The following is a 12,583-nucleotide window of genomic DNA, read 5'->3' as shown; positions in this document are numbered from 1 at the left end:
ATAGTATTTGTGTAGTTCTTTTTAGAACATCTGCCTTCCCAATGTTGCCTCCGTAGATGTGGGAAGACATTCGAATGTGCTTGTAGGAGCTAAGAAAAAAATAGCAGCTCAGCCTGGTCTTCATTCTTCCATGGGGTGCCGTATTAATGGTACTCTCTCTTTCATCCCCAGGCTGGTCCTTGTGTTCACTCTGAGCTCACACTGCTGCCCAGTGGAGACACCCTTGGAGGGAGCATTCCGACGTATCCTAGGAGAGGAATTCGATGGGGACTGTTCCCGACTCTCTGAGATCCACTAAAACCACCCTGATTGCATCTGCTGGGAAAGAAGGGACTGGAGGAGAATTACAAGCCGTCCCCTCTCCGCAGGGTGAGAATGCCAATGGCCTTGCTAGAGCTCCAGCAACACCACACCTCAGCCTGGGCTCAGCCCCGGAGGTCCTGATGCAAACCTGTGAGCATGACACCCCTCAGCCAGACATGTCTTCTGGTTTGTTCAACCAGCTGGAGAAAGCATGTCTCACCTGCAACTCTCCCAGTGACCCCCAGCTACCAGGAAGCAGCGAGCCCACCGCCCCATCCCCAACATCTGCAGTAGGAAAAGATTTTGGGCACTCACCCTACACAATGCCAGCCAATCAGCACACGGGCCAGGCCATCCTAGGTGATCAGCCCAATGCCACTGGCTCACTGGTCCCTAAAGATGCCTCCATGAAATCCCAGAGCACCACCACGGAGCAACCGGAGAACAACAGTGCAACACCGCCACCAAGCAACAGAGAGCCAGCTGAGAACTCAAGTCTCCCTACTGGCGACACCTGTGGCAACAACAAAGAGATCGCATCTTGTGATTGTCCTTCTCCAGATAAACTCCAGGAAAGGGTACACACTCCGAATGCACCGGCCCAGGTGTGGAGTCATTCATCCTCTCCCACAGGTGCCCGGGAAGGGGAAAGTCAGGTCTCTGGTTCCATGAAGACACCCTGTAACCCTGCAACAAGAGAGGGCAAAGTTACAGAGACCAGAAAGCCCTCTGCCACCCTCTCTGAGAGCCAAGGCTTCACCGCTGAGATACCTCCACTGTCGCAGCTCACTAGCGAAGATTCGCCATGTCCTCAGGATTCTAAGACCGAGCCCACCCAGCATCGAGTGTCCAAGTTCAGAGAAGCCAGTACGATGACCACCCAAGCCAATCCTGAGCCCAGGGAAGTCCCCGGCAGGGCTCAGCAAGATGCTGAGGTTCAGGCCGTGGCCCTGGTGGAGAGCAGGTCGGTCTCTACCAGCCCCAGCATCCTCACCGCCTTCTTAAAGGAGATCCCTGCCCTGGAGCATCTGGAAGCACAGGAGCAGCTGAGTGTCATCTGCCACGGCCCTGGCGGTGGCAGCCATGTGTTGGAGCTCTGTCACAGCACCCTGGGCCCCCAGGTGCCGCCGGGACCCTGCCCTGCCATCCAGCCACCGCTGCCCACCCATGCCAAACCTGCAGCTGCTTCTGCAGGTTTCCAAGGAAACCACAACCCAGCGAGCCCATCCATCAGCGTGGCCTCCAGTCCGACTCAGGATGGGAGTAATCAAGAAGAGGGACAATCAGCGGGCATGACTCCAGCGGGGCAAGACCGAACCTCCACTTGGCTAGCAGGGACTCATTCTGGCTCTCAGAAAGCTAGCCTGGTCGACCAGATGTCCCTTGGTGCCAATGCCCAAGATGGATTCAATGAGGGACCAGACACCTGTGAAGCCCAGGAATCTGCATTTGGAATGAAAACCACAAATGACCATAAAACAGAACCACCTGGCCAACCATCCATCTCCTGTAGTCCCCCCGCCAGCAAAGATGGCCAGGCCGGGGCTTTGGACCCCATCCTGAAAGGAGGTGCAAAGGAAGGGACCCGGGCCTCACCGCAGATAGGAAGAGAACAAGAGTCTGCAGACATGAATACCCCAGAGGCCAAACCCTTATTGCTCACTCCTCAACCTCAAGAGAATGCAGGCCCAGGGTCCACGGCTAATAAGAAAGAACCCTCCCCAATAAGAAAGACCCAAGAAAACATGTCAGAAGACCCCAGACAGGCCAGGCCAGCCGCCAGCCTGAGCCTACCCCCCGACTCCCTGGGGGACTCCAGCCCAGGGTCTGGCAAAAGGACCCCTTCTCGGTCAGTGAAGGCCAGTCCCCGCAGGGGCAGCCGGGTCAGTGAATTCCTCAAGGAGCTGAGTGTGACCGCAGCAGCCGCTCAGGTAGGGCTCACCCCGGGAGAGAAGAAAAAGCAGCTGAGCCTGGACTCCAAGGTCCAGCTGAAGCAGTCCAAGCGTGTGAAGGACGTGGTGTGGGATGAGCAGGGCATGACCTGGGAGGTGTACGGTGCTTCTCTGGACCCAGAGTCCCTGGGAATCGCCATCCAGAACCATTTACAAAGGCAGATTAAGGAACACGAGAAATTAATCAAAACACAAAGTGACCAGACCCGGAGATCCATTTCCTCCGATACTTCTTCAAATAAAAAGCTCAAGGGAAGGCAGCATAATATCTTCCAGTCCATGCTGCAGAATTTTCGTCGCCCCAACTGCTGTGTTCGCCCAGCCCCTTCTTCTGTGCTGGACTAAAAGCATACGTGGGGGTTGGAGGGAGGACAGGGGGATTCATGCATACATTTATGGTATTCCTACATGTGTCTGTCAAAGCTGACTTCGTTTTACTTTTCCTGAGGAAACAGGAGAATGAAGCAAGTGTGACCTATAGGAAAATTCTATTAAAAACTGTTGGATCCCTTGACTTAAGTGCCATACCAAAAACAAAAAATAATAATAATAATAATTAAAAATTCATTTCCACTTGAAAGCAAGAACACGAGGAACAATCTTCCCTGAAGGTTTTGCAGTCTTGATGGAGTAGAAATAATATCTGCCAGGGTTTTTTAATGTGATTTTTTTTTGCATCTAAGAATAACATGACCAATATACATGTATCATTTTGTATTACTGTCTCTATTTATCATGTAATAGTATTTCCATTAAAGTCTCTGCTTTATATTGGGGGGGGGGAATAATACTATTAGCAAAAGCACTGTTATGATTTCCAGCCCTTTTGAAATAAGAATGTTGTTACCACAGAAAATTTAAGTAGAGAATAAGAATCACAATGCAAAATATTGAAACAAATTGAGCCTATTCCTAAGTGATATAATCTTGAATGACAGCACTTAAAATTTGTATATAACAAATATGAATTAGCATTTGTTAACATCTGAAGGAAGTGCTTTTTATATAAACCTTGGTATAGCTCTGAATAAACACAAGAAGGTTGAATTAGGGAAATTAGCCAAGCTTTCAAATATGAATAACATCTATATCAAATACAGATTTATACATACACATCTTTTCTCTGTGATTCTAGTCAAATTAAATTCCTATTTTCTTACCCTTGAGAAAAGATATGAAACTGGGTTCCTGAAAAGTCATCAAATTACAGATTATTATTGGTATATTTTATGTTATACAGGTGTGGAGTAATATTCTCCTGAAACTAGTTACTAAGGTCCTGGTAAGGAATTACAACTAGCACATTACCAAATACTTGTTTTGTTGTGTATCCCCCCTATACTGATCAAAGGAAACTTTCATGAGTAACAAACACAGTATATTTAATCTTGCTGTAAACCACAAAAAATTTGTGTTCATCTTTTGATTTAGTTTACTAGCATCTAATAGCAAATCTGGACAGCACCAAATTGAACACCTGAATTTCTTATGTGTAGACTCATTGCTAACATTTAGGATCTGGATCAAAAAAAAATTCTGAAAACATTTATTTTAAGAGAAATACCATCAAATCTCAACTTTCAGACCCAGTCAAAGAGGTCTTTATGAGCTCATGGTTTGATTGGTGGGTGGACAGTCCCTAGAGAACCAACAACCTGCCAGAGCTCTCTCCTCTCTGGAAGACAGGTTAGTCCCAGACCACAGGGGTTTCCTCCATAGCACTGGGCAGAACTACCCAGATTCATTGCAGGGATAGAGCGCCATTAAAAGATCAGACTGTTAGATGTTGGAGGAGTGTTCGTTGTCTTCTCTAAACTCATTCTCCTGTTAAGTTCGAAAAGAGTATCTGTCTATGTTTTCTTTGAGGACTCAAGTCCTCTTGGCACAGTCAAGCTACACTGTCTCCTGTTTTGTGTTTTTGTGTGATGTATATGAGTTTTGCAGATTCTGAACATATGTGGGGAAAATTTAATGTCTAAACTTTCATACCACAGCTATACTGAGGACAACCTGGATTAGCAAGAGAGTCTGATTTCTTTCAAATCAATTTAACTGTATAAGCAGCCTGCATAAGGAGACAGCATTGCCTGAGACTGGTAATTACAGTTGCTATACTTGGAATTCTTAATGATTTTTTTAATAAGGCACATTTTTCAGTTTCTTTCTAATTGGCATCTAGTAAGAATGCTATCTAAAGTAGAAATTATCATCAAATTACCAATCAGATTGCTATTAATGATTAGAGATTTAGTCTAAAGCTCTCTCTTTTGGCTAAGTACCCATTTGTGTCAGATGCCTTCAGCAGAATGCAATCCATCGCCTGTCACTCAACTGGCTGAGTCACACATGAGCACCCATGTTGTATATATACAGAGAATACCTGTGTTCACAGCAGGGTCCACTCAGATGGTGGGCCAGAGATGGTCCTCTCCTAGGATGTGGCTAAAACAGGCCCTTGCTGTATTAAAATAGGAGGGGTGAGAAAGTAGATGTGTGTGGCTCAAGTGCTAGAGCATGAGCCTTGAGCAAAAAATCCAGGTAAGAGTGAGAGGCCTGGAGTTTAAACCCCAGGTCTTTATGACCTTATAATTTTGAGCTCTGGTGGCTGGAAAGTCCGTTGATGAAAGACACCAGCCTCAGTTGAGCCTCACTCCTATCTAGGAGAAGAGTGATCCGCAATTAATTAGCTAATTATTTCCTTAAAGTGGAAAAGAGGAGAAAGAATTCAGCATCAGACAATAATCGTCTTCAATGAAGGCTTAAGAGGATTGTGGACAAATTAATCAGCCCTGCTTGTTTTGTAGTCGGACCTCTCAAATTAAAAGTTTTAAGCAAAAATGCTTAACGTAATAAGTTTGATGTTGTTTGGTCCTAGAACAAAATTCTAGAATTCTACAAGACCTTTCTTGCTTTGTTACTGCTTAAGTCATACAGAACAGTTTTTAGAAACAGAAACAGCAATACATCATGAAATGGTTGAATAAGATAGGAATCTATTCAAGACAGTGATTTTACATTATGATATCTACCATAAGTTACCCTCTGTCAATGAAACCATGCTTTAAATTTCTTCTTCCCACTCATCTTTGCACATTAGCACTTCATTTGAGTTGTCCTGTATTCCTTCAACAAAAGAAGTTGCAAAATAGCTTTCCTGAACACACTGAAGTTATGTACACCATGTTTTACCTCCAAAATGTGTACTGGGTTGAACATGGGGCTTGTCCTTAGTATTTTCTTAAATGTACGATTTGGATGTTTTTAACACAACTCAGTTCTTGAAGTACAAATGGGAAATATTTTCTTAAAGCAAGAAATTGAAAATATTTCTTAAACCCAATAATAAAAGAAAAGAGTTGGAATCCAGCATCGGGAGATTATTCAACATTTAAAGTGTGACCATGCTATTCCGTGTTCCCCAAATAAACATGAGAAATTTTAATTTGAGTTGTTCTGTTTTCTGACAAGAAACAGAGCATGCCCACAATCGTCATATGTTTATCTTGAATGCTTTTCTTGTTATGTCCCTTTTGATTATTGGGCTTTGATGCCACAAACCAACCACATTACATATAGTAAAATGCAAATCAAATGTACTGTTTTGGATCAATGGCATAAATTGGACATTCTGTGAAGTCAATATTAACCAGAAATCTGTATTTTGTGTGTGTCCCAAAGCAAATATTTATAAAAATGTATTCGTATGTTTTCTTACCTTAAGGTCAGCTATATTGAATATAATTGTATCTTTGATAATTTTTTAATCTTGATGGTTGTCTAACATGCATAATCTTCGATGCCAATATTCATTGCATTCCAGGTGTTACATCAAAATGAAATTGTGTCATACCCAGTATTCTTGTATCTCATATGCCTCTAGGTTGGATCCTTAATAGGAGCTTGCTGTCTGAACATAGAAAGCAGAGGAGAAAAGTGCTATTGGTTGAATTCCACATCTATTGTTCCTAGATTACTTCGATGTTTCTTCTCTCCTTTCGGGAACTCTTTTTGTCCTGGGGATATTTGTATATAACACACCAAGAATAGGACACAATATGACTTAAAATTTTGTTTACAGAGGACCTATAGGAGTGTGCTGTTCATGTGAATCTAGCCTTTGCTGTATCCCCTGTGTGAGAGAGTATCATCCTTTTTTCATTCTACATATTGTGCCTGTGGTTTGTTTTTTAAGTGCTCATTTCTACAACCACATAATTCACCTTTATCTATAGCCAACTTTTTTGGCACCAGTATAAAGAAAAACAAATGCATTCGGATAAGGTTTTCATGTTCTTATTGCAAATTGGACAACCGTAGCCTTTTGTAGACCTCTACCTGCCTGATTTGCTAATGATCTACAATGCTGCCGTGGAGACGAGGCTGTTTGCTTCCGCCTGCTTTTTCCCAAGTGGTGTTTGAGAAACGAAGCCTGTGAATTTCCCTCTGTGATAATCACACAATGAGCTCAGCACTTCCTCAGATAACTAAGCTGACCATCTCAGCCTACGCCTGGTGTTTTCACACAGGGAACCAGAAGTCTTTCCCTCTCTGCTTTAATATTTGCTGTTTCACCCCTACAACTGAATATATTTTGTTCTGTTCACCAGCGTTTCCTGATGCTGATGTCATTTGTGGTCCTTTTAGTTTGCTGTGGCCACCTGCAAATAACAGCAATTTAGGCTCTCTGCTGTCTAGCCTGTAACTCTATTCTTTTTACTAAAAATTCTACCACAGGATGATCATTAGAAATATCATCTGTGTGCCGACTCATGAACTTGAGGACAACTAAACCATTTTTGGAAAATACCATTTTTTTGTAAATACTGAAACAAATTTCCATGGACTTTATCTTACTCTTAGGAAAATTAAAAGAAAGGGGGAAAAAACACCTTGACTACAGAAATCAAATACGCTCCATTTGCAATGGCCAAGGATATAAATGAAGATGGAGTGGAAAAATTCTGTCCCACAAGGAATCAGTAACATCTGCCAGAGGTCATTACAGCTACTTTTAACTGCGAACACTCACCAGCTAAACTACTCACTTGCCACAACCAAATAACCTCTCTCAAAGTAAATCCAGTACATCTGTGCATATGTGTATATAGATACAGCAACAAACCCTGCAACATTCCTTCTGGCTATTGGGAAAATCAAGGTAATGATCATTACAAAGACGTTTACATAACCATGGGACCTGGTGAAATGATTCTGAGGACCAGATTGTGCCACATGACATTATTCCCAAGTCTTTTTTGAGACCCAGATATCTAAGATACTAATCATAAGAATAAAGACTGTTGCCTGTGAAAGTATAGCCAAGCAATAATGTGCCAAAAAAGAAGCAGTGAAACCAACAAGTGCATCTTTTATGGGCACACCATTATTTCATTGTGGTTTGTTCTGTGAAGACTCACTCTGACTGTAACCCAGAATATAAAATAAGCAAAGGAATAATTTCTGCTTTCTTGGGGGAAAAAAATGTTTGAGAGCTCCTGAAAGAGACACAGCACTGATGAGCATGAGGAAATATACAGTTGACATCTCTGTTTTCATGCTATCCAAAATAGAAGAGGAGCCACTAAGAATCTTGCTGGCATAAAACACAAGATAACTCCAACTAGATACTTGGTCCATTGAAAGGGTAAAACTTACAGTAATTACTCTTTCTGGATGCTAGCTCATCAGAGAGAAATTCAAATAACTCTTCCCAGAGACTTGCCAGCCTTACCTATGGAAAAAAATAGGCTCCCAAATGTAAAATTACTCAAACATGAGAACTTGTATCAAATAATGCCTTACAGAAACTTTTCCATGGTCATTTCTAAATACTAATTCTTCATCAGATGTCTTTCTGGGGTTCAAGCTGAAGAGTATTTGGCTGACAAAATCTAAGGAATTAAAATCACATAATTTACACTGGAAAGGACACTGGTGATCAACCAGTGTGGTGTAATGATGAAGAGAAACTCAAGCGATTTAAGTGATTCCTGGAAAATTAAATAGCAGAGAAATGCTAACTTCCCTCTTGATTTCTTAAATAGGGGAGATGTTAGTGGTTTATTTCTGGGGAGACAATTATAGCTTGCTTTTTTTCCTTTTATATTGCTGCTAGTATTACCCTTTGTTATGGGTTGAAAGTGAAATCGTTTCTTCATTAGCAAAATCTTGAAGCAGTTAAACAGTTACTTTCTACATCATATCATTGCTTTCAGGAACCTGCAAAGGCTGTATGTACAGCAAACTATGTTGGATAAGGAGAAGGGGTGTAACCTATCAATCGGCATCCTTAATCATGTTCATTTAGATTTCTTAGCATTTGTTCGAGATCACAAATTTGAGTATACTGTCTTTTTTCATGCGTTTAATATTTAAAACCACCTTAGTAAATCAGGAGATTGCAGTATTATGCTCCTACTCCTTAATCCCTACCGGAGCCTAATTCTTGCTTTAAGAGCATCTAGAGATACTTTTATTGAGGTTGAAAAAAGTCAACAAGGCCTGAACACTCAAGAAAACTATATACTAGTAATTGCTAAATTTCTAAGTGTATTTATCTCTGCTATACTAATGTGTGAATAATATGTCATGTACAATCCTGTAGCTGGCTGTGGAATGTCAGTAAGTGTGTACAGTCTGTGAGTGATTGGTTTGCTAATTTTATGTGTAGAAGAAAATAATATCATGCTGTATCCTATTTAAAGGCCAATTCCTATCATTAAGTGGGCACATATATGAAAGTAAATAAAACAAACAATGTGTGCATGTGTGTTCAGTTATAGCATTTATCCTGTCATTTTTTTGAAGGTCAGAAAGGGCTGTTTTTATTTTGTGTCTTTATCATCTAGGAGAGTAGATAACATAATTACCATAAAGGCTACGTTTAGTAATCAGTACATTGGCATATTAGTAAATATGCCAGGGCTAATTACCCACACCATTAGTCACTGGTAAGGTCAATTCTTTGACCGCTGGGTTGATTTGCATTCCTCACACCTCATGTCTGTGTCAAGCGTGTGACTAGAATGTACATACTTTTGGGTGTGATTGTGTACATACCTTGTATGAATTATCTAAATCCTCAAAGCTGTTGCAGGAAAACAGGAAGAAGCGGTTATTCAGAGCCTCAAAAGGGCTAATCAAGATGAATTTTTGCTTTCTACACATAAAAAAAATGTATACTTAGCCTAACTGTAAATAGTTAATCTACACAGCTATAGACACATAAATGCATTTTATTCATACTGGTATATTTGAATAAATCACATATTAAAACAACTAATTGATAACTTCATCTTTCCATGACTTTTCTATTTTACATCTCTGAATATTGGACCAGAAGCTCCCCCTTAAGTGCTGTTACTGTCTTGTAGCAGATTTTGTGATTAAGAAAATCCAATTCCCTTTGGCTTCAAAAATCTAATTAGCATTTTACTAAGACTCATGCCTGAGCAGCCTCAAGTATTAATGCTGTTCTTAATTTTATATCTGGAAATGACACATACTGGAGAGAACCATTTACATGTTGAAGGCTTCATTTGCACATTTATTAGTGTGTACATTTGCACAGGCTGATAAAAGCCCTATTTCTTCTTGTGGGGTAGGGGAGATGTATAGCTAGATTTTCAAAGCCTATATAATCACCCAGGGAAGAAAACAATTGCAGGCATTGTCCCCATGAGACTAGCCAAACAATTTTTCCAACACCAAAGCTCTAAATGAAAAAAGAAATTCCAGCTGATGTTAATAGGTTAATAAGACATGAGGAAATAGACATTCCTTAGGAAGACCACAAATACTAAATTGCTATTATTGAAATGTGTGGACAAATAGCAAGGTCTGCCACTAGTAAGCTAAGATCAGCAAGGGACAATATTTTTCAATTTATCAAAAGGAAGGAAGGGAGAAAGAGAAGGATGGAAGGATGGAAGGAGGAAAGGAAGGAAGGAGGGAGGGAGGGAAGGAGCAAAAAAGAAGGAAGGAAGAAAAGATCCAGAAGTCTGACCCGTTTCCTACATCCTAGTAGAATTTGATCCTGATTCCTAAACACTAAAAACTGTTAATAAGAATGGAAACATTGAAATCAACCTTTGATAGAGAATTCCAATACAAAAAAATACAAATATGATCACTCATCAGTAAAATGTTAACCATAACATTTAAAAACATATTTATGTTTTAGAGAATAAATGTAATGCCTTTATATCTTATGTAAAATAGGAGGTTAACCAGCTTTTAGAATACCACATTGGCACCTACATGACAATGTTTTATAATTCCTAAAAATATATGTGTTTATAAGGGCAGTGTATCTGAAACTTTAATAGTTTATCAGCATTTGCTCTTGTATAAAGAAATACATATACCTTTGAAAAATGTGTATTAATTTAAATGATGCCCAGAAAATTATAACTGTCAATATGAGAATTGTCTGTGCATATTACTCAGCCGAGAAAGATTCAAAAGTGTAGTATAATATTAAATCACTTAAGAAACAGTAATATTCATAATGGAGAGCCTATTTATAAATGTATCAATAATTAGACTCTAAAGTTGTATCATCATAATGTCTATATATAAGGATCATAAAATAGTTCATTCAAGAAGGTTCTCATCCCCTAGTGATCAACAAAAGTTCATTTCTAGAAAATAAAATGGAATGTTATGATTTATACAAGGATAGATGGAAAATTTTGGAATTAAATATACTCTCACCTCCATGTCAGGTTCGATTTTTGAATGATATTTAATATACTGAAATTCAACTTGACTTGGTTTTATCCTCAAAAAGTCTAGAATATGTGTTTTTGCATTCCACTTTCCATAATAAAAGTATAATATAGAATAAAATTTGCTCAGGTTTGTGTTGATGTTATAATTGCTGCTGCTGTTATTCTTGTCCTTCGATTTCTGTCTGTTTAGAATGCATTGATTTTTTTCCCCTTGTGATAGATTTCTTCTAGGACTCTGTGGTGGTACTGGAAGATTTATAACAAAGGCACTTTTATTCTTTCAATTAACATAGAATTCCTATAAACTCAATGATATCTCCAAGGTATCAGAAGGAGTCTTCTCTGTGCCTGATGGTTTTGTGTGTGTGTGTGTGTGTGTGTGTGTGTGTGTGTGTGTGTGTACACATTCATGTTTTCACTCATGTCTGGTGAGAGTGACAAGAATTATCATGGGAAACACAGGTTGAAAGTGTGAAGGGAGGATCAAGCACCTCATCTCAGGACCATCCAGCTATCTGCTGTATGGTTGTAACCCACTCTGTCTACCCCTGAAAAAGTAAATCAGGATCCTGCCATCTCAATTCTTAAGAGGACATAGTCCAGCCATGCTCTTGATTCTACTGGACCATTAACAAAATCAACACTATAATTTGATTCCTTGTTGCTTCTCAGAATCTGCTTTCCATTTGTCAAAGAACTGTAGACAGGAAGAAATGCAAGATTTATAAATCCCAAAAAAACTCAAAAATAGATTTAGTCAATTGTCTTCCTTCAACTAATGTATATCTATAAGAGAGAGCTATCTCAACTCTAAATGGCACTGATACTGCCTCGATCTAACTCTTACGTTAGATTCCTTCTTGACAGCATTGCATACAATGTATTTCCAGACATATGAAGTGACATTCACAGACATACTAATGGGCACTGGTCATCAGGATGGTGAGGATAGATTGCTTGTAGCTGTTCGGGTGTTTGTTCCATCAGGTGGCATTTCTGTCAATGGTCACATCTTCACTTTGGAGAACAGAGGAGCAGCCTTTCAGCATCATCTGGCCTCACTGGACAGACCAAGAAATCAAGCTAGCTCTGATTTCTTGTGAAGAAGGGTCTGCTCCTTGTGAACTTCCTAGGATCACCTTCAGACTACCACACTGTGTTTAAACCATCTGGACTGCCATCATAAACTAGATAATTATAAGACACAGAGATTCATTTCTCATGGCTCCAGAGGCTGGGAAGCCCACTGGTGAGGGTCTACTGCCTGGCACACAGACAGTGCCTTACTGCATCCTCACACGCAGCCAGGGGCATGGGGTATCTCTCAGGCTTCTGTGATAAGCGCATTCACTCTACTCTGGAGACTCTGCCTCCATGACTTCCAAAAGCACTCCACCTCCATCAACCTGGAGGTCAGAATTCCCACACGAATTTGAGGGTAATACAAACATTCAGACCACATGCAATCCACACTCACAATCACGAGTGCCAACATGACTTAATTGCTCTCAATCACATTCTAGTCTAATGTATGGCCTTCTATAGTGTTTAGACCCTAAGAACTATCTTAACTATGTTCTCTAATTGGGTTTTTCT

The 12,583-nt window shown here is 40.4% G+C and overlaps 1 protein-coding gene across 2 annotated transcripts in view; it reads left to right on the top strand.

Moving 5' to 3' along the window:
• The window catches only part of Gprin3 (GPRIN family member 3), a 49,997-nt gene extending 38,949 nt beyond the window's left edge, over positions 1–11,048 (top strand). For both annotated transcript variants that reach the window (XM_070022278.1, XM_070022277.1), the window contains exon 2: positions 172–11,048. In XM_070022278.1, coding sequence (XP_069878379.1) covers positions 264–2,600 — 2,337 coding nt within the window. In that variant the 5' untranslated portion in view covers positions 172–263 and the 3' untranslated portion in view covers positions 2,601–11,048. The remainder of the gene's footprint in view (positions 1–171) is intronic.
• Positions 11,049–12,583: the final 1,535 nt, after the last annotated feature.

The sequence above is a fragment of the Dipodomys merriami genome, unplaced genomic scaffold (assembly GCF_024711535.1).
Source record: "Dipodomys merriami isolate MVZ:Mamm:240054 unplaced genomic scaffold, mDipMer1.0.p SCAF_15, whole genome shotgun sequence".
Classification (NCBI taxonomy): Eukaryota; Metazoa; Chordata; class Mammalia; order Rodentia; family Heteromyidae; genus Dipodomys; species Dipodomys merriami.
Note: the sequence above shows the minus strand (reverse complement) of the source record. Positions and strands in the feature narration are given on the sequence as shown.